At 46.8% G+C, this 22,468-nt stretch overlaps 1 protein-coding gene across 1 annotated transcript in view; it reads left to right on the top strand.

Annotated features, from left to right (window-relative positions):
• The window catches only part of bop1 (BOP1 ribosomal biogenesis factor), a 244,855-nt gene that overhangs the window by 198,140 nt on the left and 24,247 nt on the right, over positions 1 to 22,468 (top strand). Inside the window, exons 9-13 of the mRNA XM_063042520.1 lie at positions 1,102 to 1,314; positions 3,025 to 3,186; positions 3,909 to 3,989; positions 6,820 to 6,889; positions 10,414 to 10,546. Of these exons, the coding sequence (XP_062898590.1) occupies positions 1,102 to 1,314; positions 3,025 to 3,186; positions 3,909 to 3,989; positions 6,820 to 6,889; positions 10,414 to 10,546 (659 nt within the window). The remainder of the gene's footprint in view (positions 1 to 1,101; positions 1,315 to 3,024; positions 3,187 to 3,908; positions 3,990 to 6,819; positions 6,890 to 10,413; positions 10,547 to 22,468) is intronic.

Here is a 22,468-nt window from a genome sequence, read left to right as displayed (position 1 = left end):
CACAAGAGCAGAATTAGGCCTTTCAGTCCATCCAGTGTGCTCTGCCATTCCATCACAACTGATCCCGATTCCCACTCCATACACCATAAACCTGCCTTCCGCCATATCCTTTGAAGCCTTAACCAGTCAGGAAACTATCAACTTCCACCTTAAATATACCCACGGACTTGGCCTCCACCGCAGTCTGTGGCACAGCATTCCACAGATTCACTACTCTCTGGCTAAAAAAATTCCTCCTTACCTCTGCTCTAACAGGTTGCCTCTTAATTTTGAGGCTGTGTCCTCTAGTTCTGATACCCCCACCATAGGAAACATTCTCTCCACATCCACTCTCTCTAGTCCTTTCAACATTTGGTGGGTTACACATGTATACATAATGCAAGTATCTAATCAGCCAACACACTCAAGATGCTGCAGGTCAGGCAGCATCAATGGAAGTGAATAAACAGTTTGCGCTTCACGTGATAAGTGAAGCTGGCCACCAGTCATCTAATCAGCCAATCGTGTGGCACAACTCAGTGCATAACAGCGTGCAGACAGTCAACAGGTTCAGTTGTTGTTCTGACCAAACATCACAATGGGGAAGAAATATGATCTAAGTGAATTTGACCATGGAATGAGTGTTGGTGCAGGAAGGGGTGGTTTAAATATCTCAGAAACTGCTGATCTCCCGGGATTTTCCACGCGCAATAGTCTCTACAGTTTACAGGGAATGGTGCAATAAACAAAAAATTAAAAAGTCCAGTGAGCAGTTCTGTGAGTGAAAAGCCTTATTGATGAGAGAGGTCAGAGGAAAATACACAGACCAGCTCAAGCTGACGGGAAGGCAACAGTAACTCAATAACCACACATTACACCAGTGGTGTGCAGAAGAGCGTCTCTGATGCACAACACATTGAACTGAAGTGGACGGGCTACAGCAGCAGAAGACCACGAACATACACTCAGTGGTCATTTTAGTGTAGACTGAAAATTTGGGCCTGTCTGGCTTTAAAAGTATCTAAACTCATGGCCTGGAGACATCTGCAGGCTTGCCAGTTCTTCCCTGCTGAGCTTCAGTTGTGAATGCATTGAACTTTTTTATTTTTCCCCACATCACAGGTGTCAAAGCTCGTGCATGCAATCAAAATGGGCTGGATCAAACCCCGCAAGCCTCGTGATGACACACCACAGTACTATGACCTGTGGGCGAAGGAAGACCCCAATGCAATCCTAGGTCGGCATAAAATGCATGTTCCTGCTCCAAAGCTGAAGCTCCCAGGGCACGAAGAGTCCTATAACCCCCCTCCTGAATATTTACTAACAGAGGAAGAGGTGAGGAAATTGTAGACCAATTCAACACTTAATCAGGCTCGTGATTGGGAACTTTTTTCACTTCCATGATCCTTACAGTTAGGCCAATAGAGGAACTAGTCCATGGCATATTAGCTCTTTATCACCTGTATTATTGAGGGATATTTGTGCCAATTAAAATTAACCAATACTGAGAACAGGAGTGTTGAAGTCCTTGAAAGTGAGTCTGTAGGTTGTGGAATCAGTTCTGTTAGAGATCCCATCCCCCTCCTTCCACTTCTCTCTCCTTCCATCTCCTTCCTCTTCCCGTCCCTCTCCCATCTCCTCCCTCTTCCCGTCCCTCTCCCATCTCCTCCCTCTTCCCATCCCTCTCCCATCTCCTCCCTCTTCCCGTCCCTCTCCCATCTCCTCCCTCTTCCCGTCCCTCTCCCATCTCCTCCCTCTTCCCGTCCCTCTCCCATCTCCTCCCTCTTCCCGTCCCTCTCCCATCTCCTCCCTCTTCCCGTCCCTCTCCCATCTCCTCCCGTCCCTCTCCCATCTCCTCCCTCTTCCCGTCCCTCTCCCATCTCCTCCCTCTTCCCGTCCCTCTCCCATCTCCTCCCTCTTCCCGTCCCTCTCCCATCTCCTCCCTCTTCCCGTCCCTCTCCCATCTCCTCCCTCTTCCCGTCCCTCTCCCATCTCCTCCCTCTTCCCGTCCCTCTCCCATCTCCTCCCTCTTCCCGTCCCTCTCCCATCTCCTCCCTCTTCCCGTCCCTCTCCCATCTCCTCCCTCTTCCCGTCCCTGTCCCATCTCCTCCCTCTTCCCGTCCCTCTCCCATCTCCTCCCTCTTCCCGTCCCTCTCCCATCTCCTCCCTCTTCCCGTCCCTCTCCCATCTCCTCCCTCTTCCCGTCCCTCTCCCATCTCCTCCCTCTTCCCGTCCCTCTCCCATCTCCTCCCTCTTCCCGTCCCTCTCCCATCTCCTCCCTCTTCCCGTCCCTCTCCCATCTCCTCCCTCTTCCCGTCCCTCTCCCATCTCCTCCCTCTTCCCGTCCCTCTCCCATCTCCTCCCTCTTCCCGTCCCTCTCCCATCTCCTCCCTCTTCCCGTCCCTCTCCCATCTCCTCCCTCTTCCCGTCCCTCTCCCATCTCCTCCCTCTTCCCGTCCCTCTCCCATCTCCTCCCTCTTCCCGTCCTGCTCCCATCTCCTCCCTCTTCCCGTCCCTCTCCCATCTCCTCCCTCTTCCCGTCCCTCTCCCACCTCCTTCCTCTTCCCGTCCCTCTCCCATCTCCTCCCTCTTCCCGTCCCTCTCCCACCTCCTTCCTCTTCCCGTCCCTCTCCCACCTCCTTCCTCTTCCCGTCCCTCTCCCATCTCCCCTCGTTCCCATCCCTCTCCCACCTCCTTCCTCTTCCCGTCCCTCTCCCATCTCCCCTCGTTCCCGTCCCTGCCCCTCCTTCCTGCTCCTTTCCCCTTCCTCACTGATTCCCTCCCCTCCCACACTCCATCTCCTGCCCTCTCTCCATCTCCCCATCCTCTCTTCCAGCCCAGTGAGCCCACACTGCCACCTGTGTGACCAGTTAACCTACAGACATGCGTTCATGGAACGGGAAGAAGCCGGAGTGCCCGGAGGAAATTCAGACGGACACGGACAGTGGTGGGAATTGAACCCCGGTTGCTGGTTCTGTAATAATGTTATGCTAACTGTTATACTGCCATTGTCACTGTCCTTCACTGACTCTACCACTTTTGCAGAGACTTGCCTGGGAACAGCAGGAGCCTGAGGAACGGAAACTTAACTTCCTCCCGCAGAAGTTTCCATCGTTACGTGCTGTGCCGGCGTTCTCACGTTTCATCCACGAGCGCTTCGAGCGGTGCCTCGATCTCTACCTCTGTCCGCGACAGCGGAAGATGCGGGTAGGTTCAGTGTCAGATTCGTTTATTTATCACTTATACAGTACACGGAAACCGACACTGAAATGTGTCATTTTTTTTAAACAACCGACACAATCTATGGGTGTGCTGGGGGCAGCCCGCACGTGTCACCACACAAATAGTGCAAAAAGAGCAAAATGGTGGGGTAGTGTACATGAGTTCACTGTCCATTCAGAAATCTGACGGCTGAGGGGGAGAAGCTGGTCCTGAATCGTTGAGTGTGTGTCTTCACGCTCCTGTCCCTCCTCCCTGATGGTAGCAGTGAGAAGAGGGCATGTCCAGGGTGATGGGGGTTCGTAATGATGGTGTCCGCAGTGCTGGGGAGGCAAGTACCCGTGATGGAGCTGACTGAGTTTGTAACTTCCTGCAGCTTTTTCTGATCCTGAGCACTGGCACCTGCATACCACAGGTGATGCAGCCAGTGAGAGTACTCTCCGCAGTGCATGTATAGAAATTTGCGAGGGTCTTTGCTGACATACCAAATCTCCTCAAACTCCTAACGAAACATAACAGCTCACATTGTTTGTGATTGCACCAATATGTTGGACCCAGGACAGATCTTCGGAGACATTGCCACCCAGCAACGTAGAGCTGCTCACCCTCTCTGCTGTGGGTTTCTCTGTACAGGTTTACAGAGCAAGATTACCACACTGAAACCTCTGCTCAAGGCCAGGGTGAATACTAACCTTCTTGGTTTTCCTCAGGTGAATGTGGACCCAGACGATCTGATACCAAAGCTTCCCAAGCCGAAAGACCTGCAGCCATTCCCAACCACTCAAGCTCTGGTAAGTACTTTCATGGATGATAGTGGGTTTCTCTTCATCAGAAAGGACAAGGTGACACGATGAGGTAACAAGTGACTGTAGATGCTGGAATCAGAAGTAAAAAAATAAACTCTTGGAAGAACTCAATAGGTCAAGCGGCCTCTGCATAGCAGAGGGCTTCTCATCGCTTTGGGCTGAGACTGTGCGTCAGGTCTAAGAGTGTAAAGGGGAGATAGGCAGAATATGGAAGTGATGGGTGTTAGGTATACCATGACAACGGAGCAGTATGATCAAATCTTTTTACTGAGTCATGCCACCAAGATGAAAACACGAGCACTTGAAAGTCAGTTTGAAGAGAGGGAGAGAGAGCCCTCTGTACAGAGGAAACTGCTTGTATGTTTGCCACATTGCTACAGTTGATCAGGGAAAGGTGAAACATGGGCTGGTACGCAATCGATCCCCTTCCCCTTACCCTGTCAGTCCAGAGACAGCCACATCTCCCTCCTCAGTACAACTTGGCAGCATGGTGGGGTTTGATGGTCTTCAACTTTCTCAGCATCAAGGTTTCCAGTAGCACTGCTGATTGGAAACTTATGACAGCTCAAAGAAACTCAGAAGATCCCGGCTCCACTCTACCTGAGCAATTATCAATGCTGTCCCTTTCGGAATGGGTGGCATGGAAGCTACAGGAGCAATTAGTAACGGACATCCCCTTCTGTCACTGGACGAGATGGGTTCATGTTGCCTTGTTGGCATCTGCTTATGTTGTGAAGGCTTGCATGATAATTCACTAAAGGGCAGTCAGAGTCACCCATTGGAGCACTCCAGTAGCCTGCACTAATAATTCAGAGACACAAGCTCTAACCCCACCTTGATGGCTGTGGAGTTTAAATTCTTTGTTTCAAAAAAGAATCACAATATTAAAAGTAGATTAGACTCTAATGTTGGTAGTAGTGGCTCTGAGAGAAGCAGAATGTTGTGAATCTGATTCACTTTCTTGAGGAGTGATTCCCTCTTACTTCTGTGTGACCTATTGTAAATGCCCGCTGAGGAGCCTGGATAAGCTACAGTTGTGTTGTTATCACTACATGACTAGCGATGCGGGACAATGGCTGACTGCCACTGTCTCTACTGCAGTAAGTGATGGATACATCCTGGAAAACCCACTCATAGGCCCCTGTGTGCTTGCTTGTACACTGTCAGCAGAGTCTTCTTTCTTTCTATCCATCTATCTATGTCTACCTGTCTCTATCTATATCTCTCTATCTGTCTCTATCTCTCTACCTACGTATATCTATCTGTATCTCTTCCCTGAGCTTGTTGTCTCTCTTTATCTACATATATCTATTTGTATATCTTTGTCTCTATCACTCTCTTTATCTACATGTATTTATCTATATCTCCCTCTCTCCCTATATCTTTCTATCGATCTCTTTATCTATCTATAGCTCCCTATCAACAGTGCCTATAAGAAGTATTCGCCCTCCCTTGAAAATTTTCATGTTTTATTGTTATACAACATTGAATCTCAGTGGATTTAATTTGGCTTTTTTGACACTGAGCAACAGAAAAAGACTCTTTCATGTCAAAGTGAAAACAGATCTCTGCAATGATCTAAATTAATTACAAATATAAAACACAAAATAATTAATTGCACAAGTATTCACCCCTTTTAATATGACACACCAAATCATCACTGGTGCTCATAGTTAGTTAAATGGAGATCACTGTATGCAGTCAATGTGCTTGACTGTAGTAAAATTACACCTGTATCTGGAAGTGGTGAGTCAGTATCCTGGCAAAAACTGCACCATGAAGACAAAAGAACACTCCAGGCAACTCCACCAAAAGGTTATTGAAAAGCACAAGTCAGAAGGTGGATACAAGAAAATTTCCAAGTCGCTGAATATCCCTTGGAGTACAGTTAAGTCAATCATCAAGAAATGGAAAGAATATGGCACAGCTGTAAATCTGGCCAGAGCAGGCCCCTTATCCTGTATCCATGCACCTTATTGTATCTCGTATGCCCATTAGCTCCCCTTTGCCCGATATCTACATGAAGAAGTAACTATAGTGGTCAGTCAGCCTCACTGGGGGCTGCGGCAGGAAACTCGTATGGTCACAAGGAAGATATACAAACTGCACACAGCAATGTTCAGTGTCCTTGGAGCAGAGAGACTGCAGCACTTCTTCTTGACTTCTTCATTTTTAATAGTTTCCTGAAATTAATATTAACAGAACTTTTCACATGATTAAGAATAAGACATCAGACCATAAGACAAATGAGCAGAATTAGTCCATTCAGCTAACTGAGTCTGCTCTGCCCTTCCATCATGGCTGATTTATTAATACTCTCAGTCCCATTCTCCTGCCTTCTCCCCGTAACCTGACTAATCGAGAAACTATCAACCTCCACTTTAAATATACCCAATCACTTGGCCACCACAGTCATCTGTGCCATGAATTGCACAGATTCCTGACCCTCGGGCTTAAGGAATTTGTCCTCATCTCTGTTCTAGAGGGACCTCCTTGTACTCTGAGGCTTTTTTGCAGAACTGCTGGAGGAACTCAGCCAGTCAGGCAGCGTCAGTGGAGGGAAATGGACATTTGGTGGTGAAAATAGACCTCAAGGTCAAGGCTGTTATCTGGACCCGGGGTCTCACCTCTCTCTACTGTTGCTTTCTCTCTGACCCACTGAGTCCTCCAGCAGATTATTTCTTGCTCCGCACACCACATCTCCAGTCTCTTGTGTCTCCAAGGTTTTATTTGATGTATTCATTTTCAGGTTGTGGACCTGCAGTGCTCGGGATCCGTTCATCTGCTGAACCTGCCCTCTCTCTCTGTCTTACAGGTTTACACGGGCCACACGAACCTGGTACGGTGCATCAGTGTCTCTCCCAGCGGCCAGTGGCTGGCATCAGGTAGCAGCACATTCCTTTCCCCTCCGCGTTTGTGTAGTTAGCGCTGTTAAAACAACAAGCTCAGGGAAGTAACGGTGTTGAAAGGGAAGTAGGAACATTTCTGTGGCTGCTGCTGCTCGGATCAGCAGCTTTCCAGCCGCTGAAATCATCCTGAGGGGTCTGAGGTAATGTTCTTTATTCACAGCGCTTCGGTACGAGGTCGTGTGAGTCTCTGCACAACTCCAGTGCTCTTCAAACACAATCTGTTCACTTGTAATAAAGGTTAAAAAGATTAACTTCATTGTCACATGTACATTAGAATTTCACCTTGTCATGGTGGAGAGCCTTGCAAGTTCCTGAGATCCCGAGAGCGATGCCGTCTGGAGCCTGGCTCCTGGTAGGGTCACCCCTGGCGGTCAGGTTGAGGGGGAGGTTCCAGACAAAGAGCTATCCAACCACGACCTCGGCAGTGGAGCTGCGTAAGATGATGACGTATCGCAATGACAGTGAAGGCAGAGGAAGACTGCAGCTGTAAAGGGTCCCCAGATGTCTTGCACACCGTGCCACTGGACCCTGAACCTGATCCATCAAGGACATGCTGTGAATTAGCCCCCGCCCCCACCCCCACCTCCCACAACCACCATGTTGAGCAAAGTCACGTCATTAAGGGAATAACCTTAACACTCTAACATCCAGGTTATGTGGATCCCGGATCAGCCTCTACAGCAATTTGAAGACCGACCAATAGGGCTCTGACCTTGGGGGGAAGAACATCATACCTGAGTGATTGTACTATAATATCAAAACATATAGTGCATCATTTGCTTCCCATTAAAACCTTTGTTTCTTTTTGGGTGGCAGGGTGGAGATGGAGGTGTAAGGTGCTCCTTCCCTCCACTAGACTGCAGGTCACCCTTGGGCAAGGTGTAGCACTTGTTTATTCCCCCCCCCCCCCCGATCAGGGTCACGTGAAGTCGTATGAGCAGCTGGTGCACATCAAAAGTCCTGGTTATATGACCACTGACGCCAGACAGACTATCTCCAAAGAGTATTGATAATGGCTGGGGTCACCCCTCTTGTAAAGACACTGCCCAGAAGAAGGCAATGGCAAACCACTTCTGTAGAAGAATTTGCCAAGAACAATCCTGGTCAAGACCATAATTGCTCACGTCATACGACTTGGCATATAATGATGATGTTGTGTGCTTAATCTTTTAGGGGCAAGTGTCCCCATTTTCCCTGCTGAGGACGGCATGTCTGGTGTAGCAGATGTAAGCCAGCTGGCACAGTGCCCACTGCCACGAGTGAGAACAGGCTGGGAGGTGACTCGACAGTTCCAGGGGTGGGGTGGGGTGGAAGATCAGGAGCAAGGGGGAGCTGGGATAAACATCTCACTTGAATGAGTACAGATGGCATCGTGTCTCAAATTCAGCCTGCCTGGCTGCAAACACTTTGCACTTACTCTGTTTTCAATTCAGATTTTCAAACCATTGCCCTTCTGTGAAATTAAACAATGTATTTTTGAATGTGATGTTTTTCAGCTGCATAAAACTGCAGTTTGAGCGATGAGCTATTGGACTCATTAAGTTATACAGCACAAAAACAGGCCCTTTGGCCCAGCTGATCCATGCTAGCCTGTTACTCTCATTTACCTGCATTTGGCCCTTATCCTTCTCAACCACATACCTGTCTGTATGTCTTTTGAACTACCACTTGTTCCACATACCTACCACCCTCTGTGTGGAAAAAGTTACTCATTAAATCTTAACACTCATCATAAATCTATATGCTCTCCAGTTTTAGACTTCTCTATGCTGGGAAAAATACTGTGATCGTCCACCTCATCCCTGCTCCTCAAGCTGGAACATAGAACTGTTCAGCACAGTGCAGGCTCTTCGGCCCACAATGTTGTGCTGCCCCTTTAACCTACTCTTAAGATCAGCCTAACCATATGTTACTAACGTATTTGCCCTGTCTGCCTCTACCACCTCCCCAGCAGCACACTCTAGCAAGCTCCTATTAAATCTTTCAAAGGTTTCGAAAGTACACTTAATGTCAGAGAAATGTACACAATAGACATCCTGAAATGCTTTTTCTTTGCAACCATCCACGAAAAACAGAGGAGTGCCCCCAAAGAATGAATGACAGTTAAATATTAGAACCCAAAGTCCCCCCCAGCTCCCCTCCCTCCCACGCGTAAGTGGCAGCAAGCAACGATTCCCCCCCTCCACCAGCAAAAAAAAGCATCCGCACCCACCACCGAGCACTCAAGCATGCAGCAAAGACACATCTCGTTCACCCGGTATTCGACATACCACAGGCTCTCTCTCTCTCCCCCTAATAAGGGAGAAAGAGAAGTCTCCATTTCACAGCAAGAGGGGAGACATAACAAACGACTCTCTGGTTTACAATGTTATAAGTCCATTGCGTCGCTTTTTCTGAGCACTGTGCCCAAAGATCTCAGGTCTCTGGGCACATAACCGTAGATCTTCCAACTCCCACGATGACGCACTGATCTCCTGCCATGACACTGACGTTCGATCCGCCTGTCTCCAGAGCCACAAAATCTCGGACCTTCGTAGGCAAGCAAAGCTGTTAAGCCACGCCCTTGGCCTGTCGAATAGCGGCCAGTCACAAAACCCCAAGAGCAGGACTCATTCCTGCAAAGAACCAAAGTCAGCGTGTAACTCCAGGTCAGGGTCTTCAGAAGAACCCTGAAAGGGGAAAATAGAGATATTAAAGATAGAAACAGAGATGTTTCCAAAGATTCAAGCAAAAGAGTCACCATTAGGCGCCATCGATTCTCCTAAGCTCCTTCCACTTGACTGCCCCTCTTACCTTAAACTGTGCTCTCTAGTTCTTGCTCCCATAACCTTGAGGGCACAGGTTTAAATTGAGATGGGTGGGCTCAATTTTACAGAGGATAGTTGGGGTACAGAAAGATTATGAGAGACATAGAGTAGACGGACCATATCTGTTTCCAAGTGTTAAAATGTCTAATACCAGAGGGCATGCATTTAAGGTGAGAGGGCGTCATTTCAAAGGAGACGTGAGGGGCAAGTGTTTTTTACACAGTAGTGGGTGTCTGAAATGTGCTGCTTGGAGTGGTTGTAGAGGCAGAAATATTAGTGAATTTTAAGAATCACCCACCACTGTCTGGTTTTGGGAAAAAACCCTACTTCTGACATCTGCCGTAAACTTCCTTCCAGTCGCCTTAAAAGTATGTTGCCTCGTATTAGCCATTTCCACTCTGGGAAAATATCTCTGGCTGTCCAGTCAACCTGTGCCTCTTGTCAGTTTGTACACCTCGATCAAGTCACCTCTCAGCCTCTTTTGCTCCAACAAGAAAAGCCCCTTGATATTTTAAGATTGGCAGGTTTATAAACCAGGACTGCTCAGGTAGAATGGGGCTAGATAGCGTTTATTTTCGGCTGCCACAGAGGCTCAGTGACTACTTTCTGTGCCATAAGTGTCTTTAATCTGGTGATGTTGGCACACAGGTGGAGCCTCCGTTCAACACTGACCATTTTGCCCTCATTTCATAGGCTCGGATGACCACACAGTTCGCTTCTGGGAGGTTGCCACAGCCCGCTGCTTGAAGATCATTGAGGTGGAAGGAGCTGTGAAGAGCATCGCTTGGAACCCTAACCCTGTTCACTGTCTTGTAGCGTTGGCTGTGTAAGTACTGACATGGCACTCCAATAAACCATCAGAGAGCATGTTCATGGGGGCTGTAAAATTCCCCTGTCGCTGAACTTGGGGTAATGATCTGAGACTGCGTGTTATGGTGGATTGATTACACTACACCCAACCCAGACAAGGTTTGTTCCAGTCCTGGGACACTGCAAGAGGGAGCTTTATCTCCGCACTACAGTGCTAACCTTACTTTGGGATTGTGAAATGGGACAGCCCCATCAAAAGCACCTCAGAGTTTGTAGATGTGTGAGGTGGTGGGTGTGATCTCAATTTCAATATTTAAGAGCAAGTTTGGATAATTACACGGATGGGAGGGATATGGAGGGCTACGGCCCGGGAGCAGGTCGATGGGACAGTTTGGTGGACTAGATGGACCAGATTTTTCCTGTTTGTGTGCTGCAGTGTTGGAGTGTTCTATGAATCAATGTTGGAAATCTAGAGCAACACACACAAGATGCTGGAGGAGCTCAGCAGGACGGGCAGCATCTGTGGAGAGAAATGAACAGTTGACGTTTTGGGCTGACTTCCTTCTTCAGGACTGGAAAGGAAGTGGGGAAGAAGCCAGAATAAGATGATGGGTGGAGGGGAAGGAGTATAAGCTGGAAGGTGACGGGTGAGGGGGAGGGGGGTGGGTGGGTGAGTGAGGGAGGAGAGGTGATAGGTGAAAGAAGTAAAGAGATCTGATTGGAGAGGAGAGTGGACTTTGGGGGAAAGGGAACGGGGAGGTGGGGGGGGGGGGATACCAGAGGGCAGTGAGGAGAAATAACGGGGAAGCTGGAGAAATCAATGTTCATGCCATCAGGTTGAAGGCTACCCAGGAAGAATATGTGTTTTCTCCTCAACCTGAGAGTGGCCTTAGTGAGGGGAATGTCTCTTCAATTAGCGTCAGTGAAAAACGGGGAAAAGTTACCAACCTTGCCTCACTCTGCCGCCACAGCTAATGTCAAAAAATAACATTTATAAAATGAGAGGCAGAGATCAAGCAGACAGCCAGGGAGATTTTCCCTAAGGTGGAAATAATTTTAAGGTGATTGAAGGAAAGCATAGGAGGTTGTCAGAGGCAGACTTTACACAGAGTGGTTTGTGGTGCCAGGAGTGGTGATAGACGCAGATTCATTAGGGATACTTAATAGACTCTTTTGTAGGCACATGAATGAAAGTAAAATGGAGAGCTATGATTAGATTGATCTTGGAGTAGGTTAAAGGATTGGCACAACATTATGCTCCTCTGTTCTATGTTCTGTGGTAACATTAACAGCTCATTACAGCATATATGCAGTGTTTAACACAAGGTAGACTATAGAACTAAATGGATGCGATCTAACCTTAGTTATGGAGACCAAGTTGCAAAGTGTCCTAAACAGGGATTAAATGTTTCAAGATAACATTTAGAATCACCGTCATTACGTGCTGTGACGTGGGCGATCATGGTCTTCCATCTGTCTTTAATCCAAGAAGTTCCAATAAGCTCTTCAAAACTTTTGCCTGTCTGTCTATTGATGTGACTCACGGATGTCATTCGCTGTCGATCATGACTTTTTCTTTTATCAATTTTTCCCGTCACTGAAAGATGTTTGAGCTTCTCTTTCCTCAGTACATGTCCGAAAAATCCCAACTGCTGTTTCCTGATTGATGATATCAGATCAGCTCTCTTCTTATTCTGGTTTTTGCAAAACTTCCTCATTTGTTACTCTGTTCTTCCGTGAACATTTCGAAGAAATAAGCAAAATGGAAAAGCAAAAGTGGGCTTGGTTTCCCCAGTTATTAAATAAAGGAATGGGGCAAAGACAGTCAATGGGAAGGATCATGGGTCGGACATGAAGAAGAGGAATGAGTTTTGGTGCAGCTAAAAACCAGCAGGGGACAGGAAACTTTGGTGGGAGTCGTGTGTTAGTTCCCACACCCTTTAGGTAATGCAGGGCATACAAAATCAGGAAATTAAAAATGCATATAACAAGGGTAATACAATAACCATTGTAACCTGTATGTGTGGAGGTTGAATTCATGGAGTGTATGTGTGATGGTTTTTAAATCAGTCTGCTGAGGAAAGAAGAGGCTACGTAAGGTCTGGCACAGTGCAACGTCAAACTGGTTTAGGAGTCTTTTGGGAAGAGAGGTCATAATATGAAATAATTTTATGATTCAATGTGATTTTAGTTTGGTTCTAAATGAAGGTCATGCATCTAAACATAGCAGACGATGAATGTAAGGGACATAAGCTGGCTACGATGTAGGGAGAAGCTACACGGGAATCTCACATTGCACACTGTCAACAGGTACAAAGTGCTGGAGGAACTCAGCAGGTCAGGATGTGAACAGACGGTCGACATTTCAGACCCGAGACCCTTCTTCAGGCTGTACAGGCATGAAGAGATTGGCTAACGTCAAAGAATTTGACGCCCCAGCTATCTGTGATTTACCCCAAGGCTGGGGGGCTGTGAGTTGGGAGAAAACAGAAGCTTCGAGGGCTACAAACAGGCAAAGTGAAACAATGTGAAGTGGCATGGCAGCTGGAGAAAATGAGAGGCTTTTCACTCTTATTGCACAGCACTGCAGCACAGAAGCAGTCCTTTTGGCCTATCTAGTCTGTGCCAAACCATTTAAACTGCCTTGTCCCATCAACCTGAATCCAGACCATACCTCTCCCATCCATGTGCTCTACCTGTTCAAACTTCTCTTAAGCGTTGAAATCAAAATTTCATCTACCAGTTGGCTGGCAGCTTGTTCCATACTCTCTCACCACCCAAGAAGTTTCACCTCATGTTCCCCTTACATATTTCATCCTTAGCCCATGACCTCTAGTTCTAGTCTCACCTAACCTCAGTGGAAAAAGCTTTGGCGGGAGGAGAAGATGGCAGCACGACACAGCTCTCAGCAGCCACTCTGGTGGTGATGTCTGTTATCTGTCAAGTAGGGTGCCTTGCACAGTCCTGATTTGATGGAGACGGACGTGAGAGCACTGAGGAACATCTGGTGAAACTTCTGAAATGCCTGTTTTGCTGCTGCTGCTACTGTGTGATTCAGAATCTCTGGAGGAGAAGGCCCCCAGTCCTCGCCTTTGCTTGTTGCTCGGCGGCTGGGGCAGGATCGAAGCGCTCGGCAGAGGACAGTGCTCGGAGGGGCTGCTCAGAGGCTCGAAGTTTTCGGATGGACTCAGAGTCCGCTGCGGTCGGGTGCTTCCAATGGTGCTGCATCGGCCAGTTTGCAGCGCTTGGAGGTTCATGGCAGGGAGAGTTTCTCTCTTCTGCCGCCTGCGTGAGATGATGAGGCTATCGGGACTTTGAGACTTTTTTTTTTACCGTGCCCATGGTCTGCTCTTTATCAAATTACAGTATTGCTTTGCACTGTTGTAACTATATATTACAATTATGTGGTTTTGTCAGTTTTAGTCTTGGTTTGTCCTGTGTTTTCTTGTGATATCATTCTGGAGGAACGTTGTATCATTTCTTAATGCATGCATTACTAAATGACAATAAATGAGGACTGAGTGTCCTCATAACCTAATCTAATCAATCTAATCTAATCTGTCCTTTTCTGTGGGCAAGCCAATCCTAAATCTAAACTATTAACTCTCCTTGGATCCCGTGGGTTTTAAATATCGATTGGCATCTCCCTAGAGTGGGGGGTTTAGATGGGATGGAGTTTGCTAGGTGTGTTCTGGAAGGTTTCTTGACACAATATGTAGATAAGCCTACAAGAGGAGAGACTGTACTTGATTTGGTATTGGGAAATGAACCTGGTCAGGTGTCAGATCTCTCAGTGATCATAATTCTATCTCCTTTACAATAGCATTGGAGAGAGATAGGAACAGGCAAGTTAGAAAAGTGCTTAACTGGAGTAAGGGGAATTATGAAGCTATCAGGCAGGAACTTGGAAGCTTAATTGGGAACAGATGTTCTTGGGGAAAGGTACAAAAGAAATGTGGCAAATGTTCAAGGGATATTTGTGTGGAGTTCTGCATAGGTACGTTCCAATGAGACAGGGAAGTTATGGTAGGGTACAGGAACTGTGGTGTACAAAGGCTGTAATAAATCTAGTCAAGAAGAAAAGAAAAGCTTACAAAAGGTTCCGTGAACAACAGGAATTCTGCAGATGCTGGAAATTCAAGCAACACACATCAAAGTTGCTGGTGAGCGCAGCAGGCCAGGCAGCATCTGTAGGAAGAGGTGCAGTCGACGTTTCAGGCCGAGACCCTTCGTCAGGACTAACTGAAGGAAGAGTGAGTAAGGGATTTGAAAGTTGGAGGGGGAGGGGGAGATCCAAAATGATAGGAGAAGACAGGAGGGGGAGGGATAGAGCCAAGAGCTGGACAGGTGATAGGCAAAAGGGGATACGAGAGGATCATGGGACAGGAGGTCCGGGAAGAAAGACGGGGGGGGGGGTGACCCAGAGGATGGGCAAGAGGTATATTCAGAGGGACAGAGGGAGAAAAAGGAGAGTGAGAGAAAGAATGTGTGCATAAAAATAAGTAACAGATGGGGTACGAGGGGGAGGTGGGGCCTAGCGGAAGTTAGAGAAGTCGATGTTCATGCCATCAGGTTGGAGGCTACCCAGACGGAATATAAGGTGTTGTTCCTCCAACCTGAGTGTGGCTTCATCTTTACAGTAGAGGAGGCTGTGGATAGACATGTCAGAATGGGAATGGGATGTGGAATTAAAATGTGTGGCCACTGGGAGATCCTGCTTTCTCTGGCGTACAGAGCGTAGATGTTCAGCAAAGCGGTCTCCCAATTTGCGTCGGGTCTCGCCAATATATAAAAGGCCACATCGGGAGCACCGGACGCAGTATATCACCCCAGTCGACTCACAGGTGAAGTGTTGCCTCACCTGGAAGGACTGTTTGGGGCCCTGAATGGTGGTAAGGGAGGAAGTGTAAGGGCATGTGTAGCACTTGTTCCGCATACACGGATAAGTGCCAGGAGGGAGATCAGTGGGGAGGGATGGGGGTACGAATGGAGAAGGGAGTCGCGTAGGGAGCGATCCCTGCGGAATGCAGAGAGAGGGGGGGAGGGAAAGATGTGCTTAGTGGTGGGATCCCGTTGGAGGTGGCGGAAGTTACGGAGAATAATATGTTGGACCTGGAGGCTGGTGGGGTGGTAGGTGAGGACCAGGGGAAGCCTATTCCTAGTGGGGTGACGGGAGGATGGAGTGAGAGCAGATGTACGTGAAATGGGGGAGATGCTCTCACTCCATCCTCCCGCCACCCCACTAGGAATAGGTTCCCCTGGTCCTCACCTACCACCCCACCAGCCTCCGGGTCCAACATATTATTCTCCGTAACTTCCGCCACCTCCAACGGGATCCCACCACTAAGCACATCTTTCCCTCCCCCCCTCTCTCTGCATTCCACAGGGATCGCTCCCTACGCGACTCCCTTGTCCATTCGTCCCCCCCATCCCTCCCCACTGATCTCCCTCCTGGCACTTATCCGTGTAAGCGGAACAAGTGCTACACATGCCCTTACACTTCCTCCCTTACCACCATTCAGGGCCCCAAACAGTCCTTCCAGGTGAGGCAACACTTCACCTGTGAGTCGACTGGGGTGATATACTGCGTCCGGTGCTCCCGATGTGGCCTTTTATATATTGGCGAGACCCGACGCAGACTGGGAGACCGCTTTGCTGAACATCTACGCTCTGTCCGCCAGAGAAAGCAGGATCTCCCAGTGGCCACACATTTTAATTCCACATCCCATTCCCATTCTGACATGTCTATCCACGGCCTCCTCTACTGTAAAGATGAAGCCACACTCAGGTTGGAGGAACAACACCTTATATTCCGTCTGGGTAGCCTCCAACCTGATGGCATGAACATCGACTTCTCTAACTTCCGCTAAGGCCCCACCTCCCCCTCGTACCCCATCTGTTACTTATTTTTATGCACACATTCTTTCTCTCACTCTCCTTTTTCTCCCTCTGTCCCTCTGAATATACCTCTTGCCCATCCTCTGGGTCCCCCCCCCCTTGTCTTTCTTCCCGGACCTCCTGTCCCATGATCCTCTCGTATCCCCTTTTGCCTATCACCTATCCAGCTCTTGGCTCCATCCCTCCCCCTCCTGTCTTCTCCTATCATTTTGCATCTCCCCCTCCCCCTCCAACTTTCAAATCCCTTACTCACTCTTCCTTCAGTTAGTCCTGACGAAGGATCTTGGCCTGAAACATCGACTGCACCTCTTCCTCCAGAAAAAGGTTCAGTGAGTTAGTTAATGTTAGAGATCGAGAAGATTATAAGGCTTAACAGGAAGGAGTTTAAGAAGGAAATTAGGAGAGCCAGAAGGGGCCGTGAGAAGGCCTTGGTGGGCTGGATTAAAGAAAACCCCAAGGCATTCTACAAGTATGTGAAGAGCAAGAGGGTAAGATGTGAAAGAATAGGACCTATCAAGTGTGACAGTGGAAAACAGTGTGCGGAACCAGAGGAAATAGCAGAGGTACCTAATGAATACTTCAGTATTCACTATGAAAAAGGATCTTGGTGATTGTAGTGCTGACTTGCAGCAGACTGAAAAGCTTGAGCATGTAGATATTAAGAAAGAGGATGTGCTGGAGCTTTTGGAAAGCATCAAGTTGAATAAGTCACCGGGACTGGATGAGATGTACCCCAGACTACTGTGGGAGGTGAGGGAGGAGATTGCTGAGCCTCTGGCAATGATCTTTGCATCATCAATGGAGACAGGAGAGGTTCCGGAGGATTGGAGGGTTGCAGATGTTGTACCCTTATTCAAGAAAGGGAGTAGAGATAGCCCAGGTAGTTATAGACCAGTGAGTCTTACTTCAGTGGTTGGTAAGATGATGGAGAAGATCCTGAGAGGCAGGATTTATGAACATTTGGAGAGGCACAATATGATTAGGAATAATCAGCATGGCTTTGTCAAGGGCAGGTCGTGCCTTACAAGCCTGATTGAATTTTTTGAGGATGTGACTAAACACATTGATGAAGGTAGAGCTGTAGATGTAGTGTATATGGATTTCAACAAGGCATTTGATAAGGTACCCCATGCAAGGCTTAATGAGAAAGTAAGGAGGCATGGGATCCAAGGGGACATTGCTTTGTGGATCCAGAATTGGCTTGCCTACAGAAGGCAAAGAGTGGTTGTAGATGGGTCATATTCTGCTTGGAAGTTGGTGACCAGTGGTGTGCCTCAGGGATCGGTTCTGGGACCCCTACTCTTTGTGATTTTTATAAATGACCTGGATGAGGAAGTGAAGGGATAGGTTAGTAAATTTGTTGATGACACAAAGGTTGGAGGTGTTGAGGATAGTGTGGAGGGTTGTCAGAGGTTACAGCAGGACATTGATAGGATGCAAAACTGGGCTGGGAAGTGGCAGATGGAGTTCAACCCAGATAAGTGTGAAGTGGTTCACTTTGGTAGGTCAAATATGATGGCAGAATATAGTATTAATGGTAAGACTCTTGGCAGTGTGGAGGATCAGAGGGATCTTGAGGTCTGAGTCCATAGGACGCTCAAAGCAGCTGCGCAGGTTGACTCTGTGGTTAAGAAGGCATATGGTGTATTGGCCTTCATCAACCGTGGGATTGAAATTAGGAGCTGAGAGGTAATGTTGCAGCTATATAGGACCCTGGTCAGACCCCACTTGGAGTACTGTGCTCAGTTCTGGTCGCCTCACTACAGGAAGGATGTGGAAACCATAGAAAGGGTGCAGAGGAGATTTACAAGGATGTTGCCTGGATTGGGGAGCATGCCTTATGAAGACAGGTTGAGTGAACTCGGCCTTTTCTCCTTGGAGTGACAGAGGATGAGAGGTGACCTGATAGAGGTGTATAAGATGATGAGAGGCATTGATCGTGTGGATAGTCAGAGGCTTTTTCCCAGGGCTGAAATGGTTGCCACAAGAGGACACAGGTTTAAGGTGCTGGGGAGCAGGTACAGAGGAGATGTCAGGGGTAAGTTTTTTTACACAGAGTGCGTGGAATGGGCTGCCGGCAATGGTGGTGGAAGCGGATACAATAGGGTCTTTTAAGAGACTTTTGGATAGGTACATGGAGCTTAGAAAAATAGAGGGCTATGGGTAACCCTAGTAATTCCTAAGTTAGGGACATGTTTGGCCCAGCTTTGTGGGCCGAAGGGCCTGAATTGTGCTGGAGGCTTTCTGTGTTTCTATGTTTTAATCTTCTGGGTCAGCCTACCACGAAGGGACATTTTTGGATACCTTGCTAGAGTCCACTTGGACAACATCCACTGCCCTACCCTTATCAATAGCCACAATCAAGTTTGTAAAACATAAACTCCCACATACAAAGCTGTACTGACTATCCCTGATGTCTGTGCATTTCCAAACACAAAAGATTCTACAGATGCTGGAAATCTTGAGCAACACACACTCAATGCTAGAGGAACTTAGTGGATCAGGCAGCAGCTATGGAGGGGAGCCCCTGCCAGCATTTTGTATGTAAGTAGATCCGATCCTTCAGAATTTCAATTATTTCCCTACAACTGATGGAAGGCTCACTAATCTATAATTTCCTGTTTTTTCCTGTTGTATTTAAAGTAACAAGGGGACCTCATCTGCAGTTAGAGAAGATGCAGTGATCTCTGTCAAAGCCACTGCAATCTCCTTGCTTGCATCTTAGAGTCATAGAATTATAGAGCACTATAGCACAGGAACAGGCCCATCTAGTCTGTGCCAAACTTTTATTCTGCCTAGTCCATTTACACCTAGATCATAGGCTTTTGTCTGCTTCCCATCCATGTGCCTATCCAAATCTCTTCCTTTCTTTCTTTTTTCTTTTTAAATCTTTTTATTAATTTTCAAAATTATAAACAAAATAACAATGTTGATACAAAGAGATTGGAGTAATCTTATTATTAATAAACATATACAAAAAAGATTTCAAATAACACAGGTATAAAAGACTTCCAAACTCATGTTGAAATTAATCATAAAGAAGAAAAAGAAATAAAAAGAAAAAAGATATATATACAAAGGAACCCCCCCCCCAAAAAAAAGAAAAAAAGAACTAAATATTAAACCCAAAAAAAGCAAATGGAACAAAACAGGGCTGGACCAATATCTTAAATCGAACACGTTCAGTAATGTCATGAACTCCGCTCCTGTATTCATATATTTTAAGTTAATAAAGAAGATTCGGAAAGGTCAAATTACATCATATGAAAATGTTGAATAAAAGGTTTCCAAGTTTCTTCAAATTTAACCGAAGGATCAAAAATATCACTTCTAATTTTATCTAACCAAATCTCACTTAAATTTTAAAACTGAACACTTCCTCGGGCAAACCGTTCCACACTTCAGCAGCCTCTGAGTGAAGAAGATTCTCCTCTTGTTGCCCTTAAACATTTCTTCCTTCATCCTTAACTCATGGCTGCCAGTTCTAGTCTCTCATAACCTTAGTAGAAAAAGTCTACTTGCATTTACCCAATCTATACCTCCATCAAATCTCCCCACATTCTCCTACACTCCAGGGAATAACCTACTCAATCTTTCCCGATAACTCAGGTCCTCAGGACCTGGTAATGTCCTTGTAAATTTATCTGTGTGCTCTTTCAATCTTATTTACATCTTTCCTGTAGGTAGGTGACCAAAACTGCTCACGATACCCCAAATTAGGCCTTACCAATGCTTTGTACATCTTCAACATAATATCCCAACAACTGTACTCATTACTTTGATTTATGAAGACCAATGTGCCAAAAGCTCTCTTTATGACCTTATCTACCTGTGAAGCCACTTCCAAAGAATTATGGATCTGTATTCTGAGATCCCTCCGTTCTAATGCACTCCTCCTTCAATAACCTGTGACAGTTCACATCAGGCCCTGGAGACCTCTCCACTCTACTGTTCTTCAGGACCCCTAACACCACAACCATCTTATATTAATTAACTTATCCGAAACTATCTACAGACACTCTCTGATCTCGTTATCCTCTGTGGTCTCCTTGGGGAATACTGATGCGAAGTGCATATTTAGTACTTTGCCCACTTCCTCTGGCTTTGGGTTTAAATTCCCTCCTTTGCCCCACAGCGGTCCCATCCTCTAGCTAGTTACCCACATTTTCAATGTATGCATAGAATTCCTTTGGATTCTCCTTAATCCTGCTTGCCAAGGACAGTTTGTGGCCCCCTTTAGCCTTTCTGATTCCCTGTTTAAATGCTTCCCTTCCTTTGCATTCCTCAAGGGCCCTGTCTGATTTTGGCTTCCTGAACCTTGCGTCTGCTTCCTCTTTGTGAGTAATTTGTAAAGTTGTTCATTATCCAAAGTTCCTGAACCTCGCCATTCTGGTCTGTCTTACTCACAGCAGCATGTAGCTCCTGAATTCTGACCAGATGGTTTTTAAACAACTCCCACATGTCAGATGTGAACATAATAACATTTGGTTACAATCTACACTCCCCACCCAACGCTGGCCTTGATGTTGTTGTAATTGGACTATAAGACTTAAGAGCAGAATTAGGCCATTCAGCCCATCGAGTCTGCTCTGCCATTCTATCATGGCTGATTTATTATCTCTCTCTACCCCATTCTCCTGTCTTCTCCCCATAACCCTTGACACGCTGACTAATCAAAAGTCTATCAATGTCAGCTTTAAATATACCCAATGACTTGGACTCCACAGTTGTCTGTGGCAATGAATACGACAGACTCATCACCTTCTGGCTAAATAAATTCCTCTTCATCCTTGAACAAACCTTGTATTCTGAGGCTGTGCCCTTTGGTCCTCAACTCTGCCACTATAGGAGACATCCTCTCCATGTCCACTTTATCTAGGCATTTCATTGAATTAACGTTTCGCTAATTTAGCATTCCCCCCCCTTTCAGGTTTATCCTCATCCATAACGATTGAAAAATTAGAAGATTGGTCATCAGGATTGTAAATAGCTTGCGTCCCAGCACTCAGCCCTAGATCACTGAGCAGTTGGCGTAGGAGGGAGGGTATAAGTTTGTTTGGATCATTGGGCTCTCTTCCAGGGAAGGTGGGGCCTGTACAGAAAGGGTGGTCTGCACCTGACCTTGCGGGGGACTAATATCCTGGCAGGAAGGTTTGTTAATGCTGCACAGTGGGATTTAAATTAGAGTTGCAGGGGATGGGAACCAGAATGCCAGAGTCGGTGGAGATAGATGTTGGTAAAACCTCAGACAAAGTTAGGAATCAAAAGGTTGAGCATGATGGAATTAGTGTCCTGAGCAGCATATATTTCAGTGCAAGAAATATCATAGGAAAGGTGGATAATACTGCTGATGAAGGGTCTCGGCCCGAAGCATTGACCGTACTCTTTTCCATAGATGCTGCCTGGCCTGCTGAGTCCCTGCAGCATTTTGTGTGTGTTGCTTGGATTTCCAGCATCTGCAGATTTTCTCTTGTTTGTAATGGCACTGAAGATGAGGTGGCTGGTTTACAAACAGAGGCAATGTGTAGTGAGGAGAGGTTGTTGACAGGGCAAAATTGCAGTCAACAGGATGAGTTACAACGTAAAAGGTGAAGAAAATCAAAAAGGATGAATACAGGACTGAAGGTGTTGTATTTGAATACACACAGTATATGGAATAAGGTAGATGAACTTGTAGCACAGTTGCAGATTGGCGGGTATGATGTTGTAGGCATCACTGAATCATGGCTGAACAAAGGTTACAGCCGGGAGCTTAATGTCCAAGGATTCATATTGTATTGAAAGACAGGCGAGAAGGCAGAGGCGGCGATGTTCCTCTGTTGGTAAAACGTGAAATCAGATGAGAGAGGTGACATAGGATCAGGAGGTGTTGAATCATTGTGGATAGAGCTAAGGAACTGCAAGGGTAAAAAGACCCTGATGGGAGTTGTAAACAGACCCCCAAACAGTAGTAAGGATGTGGCCTACAAATTACAATGAGAGATAGACAATGTATGTCAAAAGGCCAATGTTACAATAGCCATGGGGGATTTCAATATGC

This window comes from Mobula hypostoma, chromosome 3 (assembly GCF_963921235.1).
Source record: "Mobula hypostoma chromosome 3, sMobHyp1.1, whole genome shotgun sequence".
Lineage (NCBI taxonomy): Eukaryota > Metazoa > Chordata > Chondrichthyes > Myliobatiformes > Myliobatidae > Mobula > Mobula hypostoma.
This window is presented reverse-complemented; position numbering and strand designations above follow the sequence as displayed.